Genomic DNA, 18,264 nt, shown 5'->3' on the forward strand with positions numbered 1-18,264 from the left:
CAATTTTATATTTTGTGCATGAATCCTACAATAGCACTTCACTTACATTATTATTATTATTTGAATATTCTGAGAGGTTTTGGGCACAAATATTGCAAAATTCTTTGAAACGCCGAGGATCAATATTGTACTCAGGACCCAACTAATTCCCTTTCCTGATGGGGCGGAGGGTTGGATTGGGAGAAAAATTGTGGGAATCATGGTAAGGTTTGTTTTAATTACAAAGAAGTTAATAATATGCTCATAGAAATATGTTTACTTAATCTAGGTTTAACAGTACAGTATATGAGAGTCCAGCCAGAGTATTTTTAGGAATAGCACTAGCACTTAGATTTATATACACACTGCTCAAAAAAATAAAGGGAACACTTAAACAACAGAATATAACTCCAAGTATTCAATGAGAATATTTCATTCATTCAGATCTAGGATGGGTTATTTGAGTGTTCCCTTTATTTTTTTGAGCAGTATATATTGCCCCACAGTGCTTTATAGCCCTCTTTAAGTGGTTTATAGAATCAGCCTATTTCTCCCAACAATCTGAGTCCTCATTTTACCAGCCATGGAAGGATGGGAGATCAAACTCAAACCATCAGGATCAAACTCTAGATTGTGGACACAGTTAGCTTGCAACACTGCATTCTAACCACTGTTCTAACCACAGGGCTAAGGATTTATTTTTTATATTACAGGGTTTGTATTTGTTTCTTTGTAGTGCCTGAAATAGTTGTATTCCTGTCATAGTTCCCTCTAAGCTGAGCAGTGAGCAATCGCTCACTTAAAAATCATCATCAACTCAGAGTTTTCCAAACCTGCCCAGAAGCCGAGAGGGAAAGAGTGAGAGGGAAGGAGAGAGAGAGGAAGAGAGGAAGAGAGGAAGAGAGAGAAACAGATAGAAAAAAGAGAGGAAGGAAAAGAGAAAGAAAAAGAATGGGAGTAAGGAAGAGAGAAAGAAAATCAAAATCTAGTTTGAAACTAGCTCAACTATTTAAGTGGCATTTTGATATTGATAGAGTTGCCCTATTATGAGCTCACTGTTATAGACACACAGTACAGTATTTTATTTTGAAATTCTCTGAGGCAAAACAGGGTGGGTTTTTTGTTTGTTTGTTTGTTTGTTTGTTTGTTTGTTTGTTTATTTATTATTTCTGTGCCGTCCAGTCCCGAAGGGACTGCCGCTCAGACACTATACTTTTCCGCCCAACCCCCCCCAAAAATTAGAGGGAACACTGATTCCTGTCATTAGCAAGGTATTAGAATTGTATATGCACTTCGTTACCTGTTAGCTTTACTGTTTATTTTTTCTTCTGCATTTAGCAAGAGTTGGTCCATCAGTACCACGGCAGGACAGACCAGTCCGAGAAGGTACAAGAGTTGCTTCTATTGAAACTGGCCTGGCGGCAGCTGCTGCCAAATTATCTCAGCAGGTAAGTTTTCCAAATAATAATCACTATCCCAAAATGTTTCTTTTTAAAAACATTTCATGGGACATTGTTTTTCCATGAACAAATGACTAATGAGAAGATTTATCAAAGGAGGGGCTGCTTTGGGTCTGAAGAATTATTCCATTCCACAATCCTCAGAATTATATGGAGAACTAGCCAATGCTAAACGTTGTCTCTCTAAATCATTTTGAGAACTCTGCTTGGAATGCCATGTTAGTCTTTCAAGTGGAAGGACTTTTTGGAACTGATATTGATTTCACCCCTTAAAGGGTAATGCAGATACCTGAAGGTAGCCCCTGATCTGCTACTCGCCTTACCATTTGGCCTTCCTTTTCTCTGCACAGTTCCTCTATTCACTGCTTCTCCAATTGCTCTGCCCCCAGTTACGAACGTAACAAGCACATCTTTTGAACAAACTTATTTTAATCAATGAATCACTGCTAATAACTAGCTTAGCAGTGGAGACACACACACAAATAAAAAAGCAATCACTTCTTGCAAAAGGTCAGCTGCTAATTAACCTTCATTAACAGCTTATGTAAGTTCAAACTGTCTTAACTCAAAGCAATTAGTTCTTTCTATCTCACACATTTTCCAAAGGCTTGGCAAAATAACCAGGAGTCTTCCATGATAAGAAATCTCAAGCAGAGAAACAGGGATTCACAAGACACTCAAAAGATAGATACACTAGACAAAACTGTTGTTCCCTGCCTCTGTTGTTCTTAAGCAGACTAGGGGAGTGGCCAATTAGCCCCCAGGCTTACTCCTGATGAGGCCTCCTGTGGAGTAACCATTCCTATCTCTTGAGAGCTCTGTGGGCTCTTGCATCAAGAAGAGAAGCCTCTTCTTCCTCATCACAGCTATCAGGTGCGGGAGGATCCGAAGGCCCTGGCTGAACCTCTGCCTCTGGCACCGAGTCCTTGCCTTCCTCCCCACTGTCCAACTTGGGTACCGGCTGCACAGGCCACTGGTGCCTCACTAAGTCAGTCTCCTCTTGAATGGGATCTGCTATCAGCTGCACATGCTGCTGGCGGGCCACAACACCAATGAGGCAGCTCACTGCTCATATAGTGGTACCTCTACTTATGAACTTAATTCATTCCATGACCAAGTTCTTAAGTAAAAAAGTTTGTAAGAAGAAGCAATTTTCCCCATAGGAATCAATGTAAAAGCAAATAATGTGTGTAATTGGGGAAACCATAGGGACGTTGGAGGCCCTGTTTCCTCGCAGGAGATTCCTAGAGAGGACCCATGGAGGCTTCTCCCCACCTTTTCTGCCCTGTTTCTTCCCAGGAGATTCCTAGAGAGGCCCCACATAGGCTTCTCCCTGCCTTTTCCGGCTCTTTTTCCTCCCAGGAGATTCCTAGAGAGGTCCCACGGAGGCTTCTCACCCCCTTTTCCGGTTACAGTTTTGGAGGCTCGGGTTTGTAAGTGGAAAATGGTTCCTGAAAAGAGGCAAAAAAATCTTGAACACCCGGGTTCTTATCTAGAAAAGTAGAGGCGTTCTTAGGTAGAGGTACCACTGTATTTGCTCTCCAGGTGGCCACCCTAGAAGTATCCTTTTGAATTGTCTTCAGTCCAGTTCAGGTAAACATGCCAACCCATCACAAGGCATTGTTCTAATGCACCTATTAGAGGACTACATACAGGGGCGGCAGGAGAGAGGCAGCATACAAACCCAATTAATAATAAATAAATAAATAATAAATAATGTAAAGTAGAACATAATAACATAAGAAGAGCCATGCTGAATCAGGCCAAAGCCCATCAAGCCCAGCATTCTTTGTCACACAGTGGCCCACCAATTGTATATAAGGATCTTGAGCAGAAAGAGAAGGCAAAACCCTCCCTTTCCTTTGACCCCCAACAAATGGTACCCAAGGGAATCCTGCCTGCCTCAACCAACATAGAGGCGGCACTTGGACATCTGTTTCAATAACCATCGATATACTTGGCATCCATGAATCTATCTAATCCTGCCTTGAAACTATCCAGGCTGACAGCTGTCATGATGTCTTCTGGAAGTGAATTCCATAAACCAATGACCCTCTGGGTGAAGAAATATTTCCCTTTATTTGTCCTCACTTTCTTACCTGCGAGCTTTAGGGAATGCCCTCTCATCCTAGCATTTTGTGATAGAGAAAAGAATTTTTCTCTATCCACCTTTTCCAACCCATGCATGCTTTTATACACTTCAATCAAGTCTCCCTTTAAACACCGTCTTTCAAGGCTGAAGAGACCAAGGCATTGCAACCTAGTTTAATAAGGGAGGTGCTCCAATTCCTTGATCATTCTTGTTGCTCTTTTTTGCACCGTTTCCAGTTCCAAATATCCTTCAAAGTAAGCTTTCAGATTGCTGCAAACCTTAGCCTCAAAGATGATTTCCCCCCCCCCCCAAAGACAAGTAGACTATCTTCTTTTTTTCCTGCTGAATCAGTTTCTGTAATTAATCTGCATTGAGGATTTGTGGAGAGTAAAGGTGATATCTTTTCAGAAATCAATTCTACACTTTTTTGTGGGTGATATTATTTCACATCATTTCTCAATGAAGTCCATGGCTTCCTGGTTTTGGTTTGTTTGTTTAAAAAGTGTAATGGCTGTCTAGCAAGATATTTGATAATATGCATGACATCTAAAAGCTAAATACTGCATTTCATTTCTTAATATTTTGTCAGTGCATCACAAAGGAATCACATGATTTCTGAACAGTATAAAACATTTCTAATTATTAATATATTTTCAGCAACCTTAAAATTCTTAACAGAGGTACAATACAAACAATTAATGGAAAAAGTTATACAACAGCCAAATATCAGTGGAACATTTTAGGATCAACTCCCATGAATGGTTCTGGAAAATCAATTTGGTGTGAGATTAGAAAATCAGGTCCTTGTGTATTTTTAAAAAAATCTTCCATAATACCTCTTAGCCTGCATTTATCTCAGTGCTCATCACTTTTCTTGCATACGTTTTTTGAGTAGGTGTCAGGTGCAAAGAATTGGTGTCATATTTTACTTTGCAGTTCAGAAGATTTACTGCTTAAGCCTATACCCAAGAATCTAGTCGACTAAAATTCAGCATTAAATTGGCATTAGATAAGGCTCAACAGAATTCAAGAGAGTTTGGACTTATAGTTTATGGGAATGTAATGACTCTAGGCCAGTGATGGCTTTTTTTGTTCGGGTGTCAAAAGGGTGTGCTGCATGATAGCATGCACATGCATGCCCACATCCATAATACAATGCCCTCCCCCATGCATGCGCGCAGACCTCACTGAAGCCTCCGGATTCCAGTAGAACTGTTGGGCCGTTTTTTTTGTCCTCCCAAGGCTTCCGGAAAGCCTTTGGAGCCTGTGGATAGTGAAAAAGAGGCCCAACAAGACCTATCAGTAGGAGGCTTTCCTGATGCCTAGGGGGGTGAAAATGGCTTCCAGCAGGCAGGACGGGGTGGAACACAGTTCCACCGGCAGAAATGAAGCTGTGTGCCTAGCTACAGCTGACTATTCCCCCTCCCATCCTCTTCCTCCTCCTCGGAAAGCGGCAGGGAGACCAGCACCAGCAGGAGTTGAAGGGGGCCCATTTCCTTCCCCCTCTTTTCTCAACAGCCTAGCCTATCTACCTAGCCTGAGGCAGGGGGTGACCCAGGAAGGAGAGCACAGGAAACAGAAGCAAATTGTCACCCCAGAGAGAGACACTGGTGAGGTTGTAAGTCGAGGACTTAACTGTTCACTTGAACGATGATGATCGTTCAAGCCACTCCCATCTGGTCACATGGCTGGCAAGCCACTCCTACCCAGTCACATGACCACCAAGCCACACCTACAAAATAAGCCACACCCACAGTGTGGCAGTAAAAATTTTGGCTGTCCATTACTGGAACACCAAAAATCAGCTATCCAGTGTGCACATGCATATAGGGCAATGCTTTGCGTGTCCTCAGATATGGCTCCGCATGCTACCTGTGCCATAGATTTGCCATCATGGCTCTAGGCTAATGATTTGTTTAGCTCTGCCTGCTCTTCTCCTACCTCAGGACAGGTACCTTTATCACTTTTGAAAGCTAATGACTGTTATTTCTCTCTCCCCCTCCCCTTCTCTCATCCTGTGAAAGGAGGAGCAAAAGGGCAAGAAGAAAAAGAATACCAAAAAGAAACTATCTCCCAACAATGCCAATAAAATCCCTCAGGAAGGCAGCTCTCCTGAACCTCGGCTGGAGTGCCATAGCAGTAGTTTAGCAGACCATGAGTACACGGCTGGTGCCAGCACACTTGGGGTGGCCCAAATAAACAGGGGCCCTCAGCCCTTGGCCCCAGGAGTTTTCCTCACACAACGGAGAGCCTCATCATCATCACAGAATAATGCAGCTGCCAAAGGTACTTTCCATAGATTTGTCTCAAGAATGGTGTAAGATTTGATCAGCCAATCAAAGTTTTTTAGGGTGAGGCTCAAAATTATTTATTTATTCATTTATGTATGTGTTTGTTTGTTTGTTTATTATTTACCTTTTAATAAAGTTTATTGGCCACCCATCTTAACATAGGATAACTCTGGACGAACTTACAGATCTCAACTCGTCTTTCATTATTATCCTATTTTATTTTATTTATTTTCTTTTAACTCGAAAGCATGAGCAAGAAAAAAGAAAAAAATGGAAGAGATTTACAAGCAACATCAAATGGAATAACTTTCAAAGTTGCGTTGGATTAATGCTGCATATAAATATGATTTTCTATCAATGAAGCCCTTACAAACCATTGTTAGTAGGAAATCCATATTCAGTAATTAATGGACACAAGCGGTATAATAAAGTTATCAGAATAAATAATTAACAGTGAGTTTTCTATTTTATCCAAGCTCTCCATTTTAAAAAAATGTAATATTCATATTGAAAAAGCAGCCTTGAGACAATCATGACCTGGATGACTGAGAATCTCCATAGACATTTGTAATATTCATAATAAATAGTATTTATATCTCAGGTGTATTCTCATTGTTATATATTAATTGTCATGCTTAGCTTATGAATCTAATTATACAATCTTTGACATGTTTAATTTTTGAGACACATTTCCATAATATTTTACTCAGTGTTCTGAATTTTGGGTTACAAGCTTTTCAAATTCAGCTACGTTTCTAAATGTTCCACCATAGTTTTGCAATTTTTTTTGAAGTTCACTACTAATCTGAATTTATTAAAATGAATGCATTTCTGATCAGTCTAAGGGAGAATCTTGAAAGATTTCACCTTTTCTTTTGTTAGGCATTCATTCAATCAGATTTATAAAATGTGAGGATCTGTTAAGGCAACACCTCCAACTTTTGCAGCTTGGTGACGCAGCTGGGGGAGGAAGGAACTTGACCACATGAGTGGCAGGTTGACGTACATGCATGCAGCCCTTTTGTGAGCAATGGGCTGGTGCATGAGCACGCAGCTCAACTTGCCTAGGTGGCAGAACGAAACACATACGAAATCATGTACGTAAATGATTGCTGGTCTGCTGCTTGCGCAAGTTGCATTTGTTCCACCAGCCACTCATGTAGCCCAATTCCAAATAGACCACGGTCTGATAATGGGCCATGACCCACAGGGTTGGGGACCCCTGTTTTAAAGTATAACCAAAATCAAAGTATATAAACTTTAAATATAGTTCTCAGAACATTTAGCTGCTGTCCAACAATTATACATATAGTATTTGGCAAATCTCTTTACTCTCAGTAAAGAAATATGCTAAAAAAACCCCATACAGGTAGTATAAACTAGAAGCATCTTGTTCTTTGGAATCATATGGATATTTCAGCTGAAAAGAGATGAACAGATGGCTTCCACAAGATCCGTTTTGTTTTTCTTTCCTGGTGCTGTAAATATTCCAGACATTTATTCATATATGTTTGGAAAGGTGAACAGATGTGGAACACTTCTGAAGAACTAGATGAGTAACAACTGGATTTTACATTTTTAAAAAATGGGGCTTTGGTTAATACCTGATTCTTTATCCTCGCAACCTTTGAAAAAGCCTTTGGTTCAACCCGGTACTGCTACAGTACCTGAGAAATTTAGTTTGAATCCATCTTTCGTTTATTCTTAATAATCAAATGCTTCCTTTTCTGTTTTTTTCCCCTTTGACTAGGAATTCTGAGAACTGTTGTTCAAATATATTTGATGGCATTAGTTTGGAGAAGACTTTAGTGTACAGTGATACCTCGTTTTACAAACGCCTCATCATACAAACTTTTCGAGATACAAACCCGGGGTTTAAGATTTTTTTGCCTCTTCTTCCAAACTATTTTCACCTTACAAACCCACCGCTGCCGCTGGGATGCCCCGCCTCTGGACTTCTGTTGCCAGCGAAGCGCCCGTTTTTGCGCTGCTGGGATTCCCCTGAGGCTCCCCTCCATGGGAAACCCCACCTCCGGACTTCCGTGTTTTTGTGATGCTGCAGGGGAATCCCAGCAGCACAAAAATGGGCGCTTCGCTGGCAACGGAAGTGTTTTGAAGACTTCGGTGTTTTTGCGATGCTGCGATTTCACTGATGCTCCCTTCGCTGGGAAACCCCATCTCCGGACTTCTTTTGCCAGCGAAGCGCTTGTTTTTGCAATGCTGGGATTCCCCTGCAGCATCGCAAAAACACAGAAATCTGGAGGTGGGGTATCCCATGGAGGGGAGCCTCAGGGGAATCCCAAAAGCGCAAAAACGGGCGCTTCGGCTGGCAAAAGGGGTGAATTTTGGGCTTGCATGCATTAATCTCTTTTCCATTGATTCCTATGGGAAACATTGTTTCATCTTACAAACTTTTCACCTTAAGAACCTTGTCCCGGAACCAATTAAGTTTGTAAGACAAGGTATCACTGTATTTTCAATAGTATGATTGCATACATATGGATTTTGAGTAACATAAAACATGAATAATCTCCGTATTTCTTAGTCAACCTGAAAAATCGATGTGAAGTCAATATTTGGTTTTACAAGTCACTGACAGCTTATTAACATAACCCAGAGATTTTGTTGTAGTTGTTCAGATAAAATATTTGTACACATTTTTATCTGAAAGTAATTGTTTTTATAACTTGAATTGACCATCCAGTATATTGGCACATATAGGGTATTTGTTTTATTATGAGAGTGGCATGATTGGAGAAAACAATGTATAACAGATTATCCATAGAAAAATTTAGGAAATAGGTTCCAAGATAGAAAAAATTGTAACCTTTCTAATTCAAGAAGCAGCAATGAAGGGGGGATGCAGGAGAGGTCACATAGAGACTACTTTTAAAAACTCAAACACATTGAAGATAATAGCATTTACTACTTGTTATAAAATCTAAGCACTAATCTAAAAGTACCAGCTTTCATGTATCAGTTTCATAAAATAATTTAGGATAAAATGGAATAACTAAGAAGCTTTTTTTCAACAGATGAAAACAAGTCTACTACACTCAGGGGTGGGCTGCTATCTGGACGGGGGGGGGAACACAGTGGGGTAGCGAGAATGGAGCTCCACCCCAGAGCATCCAATGTTGAAAGAAAAAGCAGGGCGTCCTGCATAAGCCACGCCCACAGTGTAGTAGTAAAAAAATTGGTAGCCCTTCACTGACTACACTTTAGTGTAGAAAACGATACAGTTCCTTCTGTGGTGTGTCATTTCTGATAGATCATTTGAACTTGCAAAAATTAGTTAGAGTTGCAGTAATTTAATGATGTATGCAGTGATTTAATGATGTACTGTATGTGCTGCTTAATCCAAGGCATAGAGTCATGCGGTAAAATAGAGCATTTGGGGATGATCAGATGAAAATATCACTTCAATTTTGAATTGCTTAGGTGTAAACAAACTCTTCTCTTCATCCTGAGCCTTATCGGGCTGGTAGAGATTATTATTATTTTATTGTTATTTATTATTTGGATTTCTGCGCCGCCCTTCTCCATAGACTCAGAGATGCTTAAAGTATTTAACTGGATATTGCATATTAAATGCTTTTGTGTTGAAGAGAAATGCAGTTGAATATTTTATAATACTGTATAACATAATATGTTATGTTTTTAGTGTGATTTATTGAGTGAATGTTAATGAATGTTTTGAGTTAGAATTTTTAAAGATTTTTAATTATATTAATTGGATCAATTGCATTATTATGTCTCTTATATATGCTGTGAGCCGCCCCGAGTCCTCAAAGACGGGTGGCATACAAATCCAATTAAACTAAACTAAACTAAACTAAACTAAATCAATTTTCAGTTGCATTTGTTTCATCCTTTATGGTCTTTAATTTCTAGGGTTTTCTGCTATTGTTTTCTGCCTTACCATGTCTCTCTTCTATTACTTCCAGGGAAACGTACAAAAAAGGGCATGGCTACAGCTAAACAAAGGCTTGGGAAGATTTTGAAAATTCATCGGAATGGGAAACTTCTCCTTTAAAATCCGGTCATAATTGGGACTATCAAAGCTCAGCATTTCCTGAGTTGTCACGCTAGCTCTTCAACTCTTGAAGGACTCCAGTAGTATTGTGCAACATCTTAGGGACAATACCAGTTAACTTTTTGCCACCACTTTAATAAATTCTTTTTAACTTTCGGCAGTTAAAACCTGTACAGATACTGCTATAAATATTTTTTAATATAGATGTCCTTTCTCAAATTGCTGAGAGTGACTAGTTCGCAAAAAGTTAATACTCCAAGACACTGAGGATCATTCCAGTTTTAGGAAAGTATCCCTTTAACTTGTTTATAAGTGAGGAAAAAGCCGTTGTTTTATCGTATGCACATTCATTTCAATTATGCTTCTTTTATCAAAGTTGAATCAATTTTAAAGAGGTATCTGGTTAAAAGGCAGAGTTTTTTTAAAAAAAGTTTCTCACATTGACTTGTAGACAGGGGGGGAAATTATACCATGACTATTTGAGATACAATACAGGCATGAAACAATGTGCATAAAGAAATAATCTAGTTTTCTTTATCTGGTTCATGATAAATATGTTTTATTCAGAAGAGAAGTTAAAATTGCACTTCAGCACTGCTAAAACTTTCCCTATAACCAGACATTGAGAACTATGGATGACTTAATTTATTTTATGTGCAATGCAAGATGATTTAAAAAAACATTATGGATTACGAAGCCAATTTAATTGGATAATGATTTGGATATAGATAATTGATGAACTGATGCAGTTCCTTGGACATCAAAAGGGTTTTTTAATTAGCTTTGGTTGGTGTTGGTTTGCATCTCTTTTCATTGATAAATTTTTAGCACTCCCACTGTTACTTATATATATATATTGTTTTAACTTTGGTCCCATGGTATGTTTTCCATGCTCAATGTCTTTGATCTCATAATTGAATATCAATTAATGATAGGAATTAAAGATCAGAAGATCTTCTCTCCCTGCTAAACTCTCACAATTATGTGTAATTGAGTAAAACATTATAAATGAATTGGTACCTCAAAATCAAAGTCTGAGAACACTGATTCTTGACTGTACTTATATAATATGTTTACAGCCTACAGAAGCTAAAGCAAAATCAAATAAATTTTACTATATGCTAGTAGGTTACGTGCACCATCATTTTAAACTGTCATTGCTTGCTTTAGCTTCTCATATTGTGTGCATAGAGCCACTGTGTTTTTGTAAACAGATTAATGTGTTTACATCCAGTCTGAATTTGATGGGGGTGGGGTGGGGTGTTTCTCTTTCTATCACCTGATCTACCTAACAAATTGTTTACATGAACATGGAAACTGGAAGTATTTCTTTCCCCATGCCCGTATATTTTTAAATTTAGCATTGCTGTTTTGAAATTATATCCCCATTAATTTAATTTCATAATAAGGTAGAGTCCACCATTTAGATTGATGACAGCATTGTAGCTTCTGCTTGGTTGATCATAATGCACTGATAACATGTGACATTGGAGAATATATAGGAAAAGAGATGCCAGGTTCATCCCAAGATACTGCTGCCAGGATCTTTGTTCTGCAAAGTGACAAAGTGTCAGTTTGCTTTGTGAAACATGAGTGGGTGGCAGGCATAACATCATCCTCATCATTAGAGACGCCTTTGAAACATTGTGAAGCCGTATATAAGTCTAAGTGCTATTACTATCTTATAAAATGGCACCCCTAGTCAAATCTCTTTCCTTATTTCTTTGAAGGGATTTTTAATCTCCCTCTAGCAGTTCACACTTAAGTTCACGACTGATGATTTACCTCATAAATCACTTAGGTTATCTTGAGATGAAACAGATGAAGACAATGGTTCTTTTTTTCACCTCCATTTCCCTAGATCATGGATTAATCCCTGGATCGTGTAAACAAATCTAGCAAAGAAGCTCTTGTCCTGGTACCCTAAGCACTTATTTTCTGATCTATGACCAAACCCTTGAGCTGCATATCAGGAACAAAAAAGGGCCCCAAACAAGGTTATTTCCCCCACAAAGGAATACACACAAACTTCTTGAGCTTATGAATCCATTTAGTAATATAATAGATCAGCTGTTTATATATAAACCTCAGTTACAAGTCCTTTAATGAAGTAGCAAGAATGTGCAAGCCCTATCAGAGAGGTATTCTGACATTCACATCCCTCCAAGCACTTCTTTTCAGATATGCTTGTCTGAAGGAACAAGGGCTGTGCTCACCTAAGGGTCAGGCCAGATGAGAGCCAAACTTATCAACAGTTTAACTGGATACTTGTTGCTTCTGAACTCTCTTAGTGTTTGGTGTAGAATGCATTATATTTTACATTAAACTAGCTTGTCTGCATATAAACACTTAGAGCACAATCCTATGCATGTTTACTCAGATATCAAACCTGTTGTGTTCCATAGAACTTACTCTCATATGTAGAGTACTATGTACAGGATTGTAGCCTTAAGGCGTTGCATTTGTTTCTCAGGCAATTCCAGATTTTCAATTATAGATACTTGTCTAAAAGCATATTTTTTTCATAGAATGTAGCCTGTAAATAGCTTTTTAAAGTACCTTCTTTTTTATAAGAGCAAAGTATCTTTAGACATTTCTTTCTATAGAATAGTTCATTAACCTTTATACAGATTTTTTGCTGAGTATTTTGCCGAGTATTTTAGGTTCTTGACTCCGAAAGAGATACTCTGTTTTTGTCCTCGATTTAATTCCTTTTTCTCCCTTTTTTAATTTTGGCATTGCCTGAAAAACAAGTAAAACTTTGTGCAGCCTTATACAGATTCAAATAATAGTACAAAATTATCTATTTAAGATACAATATGAAGAAGAATCTTCGACTTTATAATACCAGCTCCTTGTCTCAATTCTTGTATTATGAGGGGATACAATTATTTTATTAGCACCTTGTGAAGTGTTTCTGTGTTTTGTGATGATGTAATTTATTAATGTTTGTAGCTTTTTATATTTGTACATTTCTTATGAGCTTTGTTTATATACACATTACCTGGATGTGATGTCCATGAGGAAAAAATAAAACAGCTATAGAAAACAACTGAGGCCTTATTAACTGACCTTTCTAGTTATGGTGAGGGACTGGGTCTGAATTCTTGGCGTCAAAAATGTTGGTTGAATAGGGCCCCAGAGTTAAGCAAGTTTTTTAAAGCTTCCCTAGTATACTGTTATTGTCAAGCATTTATATAATATAACGCAGACATCATGCTGGTTTTATTATTATTATTATTATGTTTATGTTTATGATTATTATTTTCACAACATGTACATTTCTAACAAAGTTTATTGTGGCTATCTATTACAGTGTTTTATTTACCAATTCATATCAAATGCTCTTGTATCAAGTCCATGAAATCTAAGTAAACTTAGATCAAAATTTTAAAAGTAAAATATTTCAGGTTTTGTATAGAATTCGTGTTGGTGTGTTTATTTATATACTGCATTTAAGTTGTTCTCCATTGGTGATTTATTTAACTTATTAAATAAATTTGTATGCCGCCCCTCCCGAGTCTACGGAGAGGGGCGGCATACAAATCTAATAAATAAATAAAATAAATAAATAAATTTAATTTGACTTCTATGCCGAAGGACTCAGACCACAGGCTGAAGAGCATTCCATGCTTTGTGGCTTTCAGAGATAGCTTCCTGCCAAAAATATGCCACATCTTCAGCTTCAACTCAATATTGCTCAATCGGTTGAGTTCAGTATTGGCATCCTAATAAAATGGATGTTAAATCCTGGTCCCAGAAAATGAAAATTTTCCTGTCCTAGAAAATTTCAATAAAGAAACATATAACAGATTGTCAATTCGCATCTTTTAAAAGCCATTCTTCTCCCTGAACAAGGATAATCCTAGTGACTTTTAGTTCTTATTGGTGTTATTGTGTGTTGTTTAGCCAGTGACCTATTTACTTTAATTTCATATTGCAAGCACTGTTTTTGCTTATGTTGGTCTGCCCTTATTCTTAGCTCAGAACAGCCATGCTTCAACTGCTGCCGTTTTACTTTGCTCCAATGGTAAGGAATATATGCAGCTCAAGAGTTGGACAGTTAGCTTCTTGGTGTTCTCTGGGCTTTATTGTTTCTGGAAGACCTGTCATTACCTGGCTGGATAACATCAACAATGCAAGGGAGAGTAGGGATTGCTTGCCCAGCCAACTTTTAACTGGGAAAATATTAAAATTCTCGAGCGGTGTTTCTCAACCTTGTCAATTTTAAAATGTGTGGATTTTAACTCTCAGAATTCCTGAACCAGCATGTTGAGAACAAATCCTGGGAATTCCTGGAAGCTTCACAAGTTCTAAGAAGTAGAATTAAAACCGGAAACATACTTGCTGGGAATTATTAGAAGACAACACATGAAAGCAAAATACTGCTTAATTATACATATCTTAACAGCAGCCAGACTATCTTTCGTGTAGATATGGAAAGATGAAAATGTACATAAAGAATATAAAATGTAAATATGCTTATGTCTGATACCTTTGTTTTTGTACTTTATTTTTAAATTTGAATTCAAAAAAAGAAAAAGAAACAAACTCTATCAATGTGCCATTTAAGAAAAGATGTAACCAGAAGTCAGTGAAGGAAACAAACAGCCATCTTCCTTAGCAGTCTACATCCAGATAAGCAGGGAATAGCACCATGTAAACATCAAAGAAGAAACTATCCTAATCTACCATCGAGCAGAAACTAAATCCCAAACAATACTGGTAGGGCAACCTTTATATTAACACTCAGAAAACTCCAATATCGAGTAACAAAAAGAAATGTAGTGTTAATGACGCTGTGTTATAAATGCACCAGTCAAAAAACAAGCATCTCACGTAAAGTTTATTTAGGGATCATTAGACGCATGTTTATTTGCTGGCCATTCTACCTGTAGAGTAGGGGTGTCAAACTCACACCATCATGGTGGAAGTATCATCAATTTTCCCCTCTTTGCTAAATCAGGTGTGGGTGCGGACAGTGTGTGACACATCTGGCCTATAGGCCAGTAGTTTATCTATTAATTTTGATCTAGTTATCTGTATGTACTTGTTGTGGTTGGCTCTGGGTCAGCTCCTGCAACGGGGAATTTGGATGTTGGTTTGGGAGAATCCTCAGGTTCCCAGAGACTTGTCTTACTGCCATCAACTTCCTTGCCAAGGTCACATTCTGGGGGAGAAGAAGAATCAGATAGAGAGATGGATGCAGCCAACCCATTAGTTAATGACCCCATTAGTGGGTCATCGAACTTGGAGGAGGATCAGTGGATAGATGCCAGAATGCGCAGGCTCATGGCTAGAAGGGACCAAGTGTGAAAGTATCGTCGGAGATAAGGAAGAACACTTGTGACTAAGGCAATTAGGCTAATGGAGTTTCTGATAAATTACCAGCATTGCAGAGAGTGCATGTGGGAGTTTATCTGTTTGGGTGAAGGATACGTCGTGTTTGCTTTGTTCTTGGACTTTCACAGACTTTTTGGGATATTTCACAGTTCAATCTTGTGGACTGACTTGAAGAGGTTCGGCTGTGACGCTCTCACAGCTGCTCTTATCTGCTCTGTTTGTTTTTGTCTCTCACAGCTTTCAAGGACTGTGTGTGTGAGCTAATTTGCTCAGTTTAAAGTGCATGTGCACAGCTTTATTTTGGATAAACTGCTTTTTTGTTTTCTTTACAACAGCGTGTATGTTTGAATTTACATTCCTGACTTAATTGTGGCTCGTAACGTGGAGCCTGGCATAACAGTACTGGATGTACTTTTATTTAAATTGCAAGAGTAAACAGTAACACAAAAAATGAAGCTGACATCTTTATATCTCCCATGAGTAGAAGGAACCATGCCATTAGCGTGAGCACTTCCTTACTGTTGGTGATATCAAGCCAAAATTGTTCTTTCTGTTCATGAAGAATTGTAATATGGGCCTGGGGATTTATTTTCTATACAGCTTTTATATGGCTGCCCAATGGGTTACTATGTCACTGTGTTCTGGACATTGTAATTCTAATTGTACTTCCAAGGCATCCCCAGCAATGTATATTACCAGAATTAACAGGTGTCTGTAAGCGAGGCCTCTTGACCTAGGAACAAGCACAATGGTGCACTTGAAGGTTGTACAAATCTGGTAAGGCAAACATACAATTAGGGCTTAATGAAGATAGCAAGTGGCATAAGTATCTACTGGGAGGCAAATGAGAATCCTTCTGCCCATAAAAAAGTACAGGTAGTTCTCAACTTACAAGAGTTTATTTACTGGCCGTTCAAAGTGATTGAAAAAAGTGATTTAGGACCATTTTTAATACTTAGGACTATTGCAAGATCCCTGTGGTCACTTGATTCAAATTCAGAGCCTGACAGAACAGTAATGGAGTCATATTTATGATAGTTGCAGTGTCGTGGCATCATGTGTATTTTGCACCTTTTGCAAAATTCTGACAAGCAAAATCAGTGGAGAAGCCAGATTCAGTTAAAGTGTCCTACTAATTTAACTGTAGTAATTCACTTAATAACTGTGGCAAGAAAGGACATAAAATGGGGCAAAACAGCATAAATTTTGGGCTCAATTGTGGTTGTAAGTCAAGGACTACTTGAATGAACTACTCGAACACCATCACTCTACTAAATAAATAATTCCCTCAACACTGTCAAACTTTTTACTAAGTCTCACTTCTATTTCTACTAGTTTTTTCTCATCATACCTCATCATACCTCTCATCCCACAATGTACCCAATAACAGAGCAAAGTTGTAGATATACATTTTCTGAATATGCTGAGTAAGTATTCTGAATAAGTTTTTCTGGCAGGACGCATGCTCAGAAAACCAAGGGTTTAGTCTAAAACCTGTACATAGAGTATGTGGGAAAGATAGAAAATAACATATTGCAAAACTGGAAATATATTTTTCTTGGATATTGAAATATTTATTTTTGAGCTTTCTGTAACATTTGAGTACCATAGCTCAGCACAAAAACTTGTACAAAGGTGAGACGTGTTAAAATGAATGGAGATTATTCTAAATTTACAAGGATAGGGTAAGTAGCTAATTATCCATATCCAGATTTTGCTTTCAATATTGAAAGCAGTGACTTAAAAAATGCAAAAGTATATGATAATCTATTTTATATCCTCCATCCTCGATTTAATTTCTTATAACAATTAGTCTGGAAAGGCACTTTCTAAATTCATTCAGAAGACATTTTAAAAAAATTAATGTTTATTGTCCACAAGATGGCGCTCTGCTTCTGCATCAGAGATTCCGTACCTTATACAGTAGTTATTTTTCATAAAATAAGCAAAAAGGATAGTTCTAAAATGAGAACAAAAATAGTTTCATATTCAGTCTCAAGATTATTCCGGGAGTAGATATTCTCAAGCGGATGCCCATTTGCAATGATTGACTGGGTCAGAGAAGTTGTGCCTATCTTGACCTTATACGGCAGGACCTCTAAGTCCAATGTCCAAAAATTCATTCTGTATCATAACAACTTTAAACCCATTAGAGCTATAATTTTAAAAAAAACCCAATACCCAAATCCTGAATTTGGCTTGGAAATAGGCTGGCTTCCAATTCAGCTGGCAACATGATCTTATCAGTCAGTTCCAATTACTAATTTTAGAGCTGAACTATTTCAAGTTTCTGAATGCTCTTGAAAGGTAGTTCCTTCTGCAGCTCATTCTCAATCCAATTGAGAAGTTATTGAAGTTGAAACTGGTGTAGCTTTCCCAGCCCAGAAAGTCACAGTTTGTGTATTAATCTAGAATAATAAAAGGAGTCTCTTCCAGCTATTATGGGGATCCCATGAGTCTCCCCGAAACAAGGCCTAACACCTTTTAACATAGGCTGAATGCCACTTATATGAGCACTCTTGAATAATACCTTCCCCACATCTGGAATGTTGTTCAACCCATTGGCCTTCATTACCTTGATCAGATGCATATTTGGAATAGATATATCCTATTAGCTGAAAAAGAGGTAAAGCTGCTGGGTGTCATTTCCATATATAGGCCACTGGGCATTCCAAACACAGGTCATTGCTTGCTATCTTACTATTCTATGATTGCAGAAACAAACGTGCATATACAGATGCATACAACTGCTTGGATTTTACTACTGATTTCTATATTGTACTCTGCTCTGGAAATATAAAAGGAAGGTTGCATATCTAAACAATTAAGTACAGTGGTACCTCTACCTAAGAATGCCTCTACTTACGAACTTTTCTAGATAAGAACCGGGTGTTCAAGATTGTTTTGCCTCTTCTCAAGAAGCATTTTTCACTTACAAAACCGAGCCTCCAAAACTGTAACTGGAAAAGACAGGGAGAAGCCTCCGTGGGGCCTCTCTAGGAATCTCCTGGGAGGAAACAGGGGCGGAAAAGGAGGGGAGAACCTCCATGGGGCCTTTCTATG

At 38.2% G+C, this 18,264-nt stretch overlaps 1 protein-coding gene across 1 annotated transcript in view; it reads left to right on the forward strand.

Moving 5' to 3' along the window:
- PHF2 (PHD finger protein 2) overlaps positions 1–13,281 on the forward strand; it is a 155,241-nt gene extending 141,960 nt beyond the window's left edge. The window contains exons 20-22 of the mRNA XM_070738534.1: positions 1,318–1,427; positions 5,556–5,817; positions 9,770–13,281. Coding sequence (XP_070594635.1) covers positions 1,318–1,427; positions 5,556–5,817; positions 9,770–9,858 — 461 coding nt within the window. The 3' untranslated portion in view covers positions 9,859–13,281. The remainder of the gene's footprint in view (positions 1–1,317; positions 1,428–5,555; positions 5,818–9,769) is intronic.
- Positions 13,282–18,264: the final 4,983 nt, after the last annotated feature.

This window comes from Erythrolamprus reginae, chromosome 2 (assembly GCF_031021105.1).
Source record: "Erythrolamprus reginae isolate rEryReg1 chromosome 2, rEryReg1.hap1, whole genome shotgun sequence".
Lineage (NCBI taxonomy): Eukaryota > Metazoa > Chordata > Lepidosauria > Squamata > Dipsadidae > Erythrolamprus > Erythrolamprus reginae.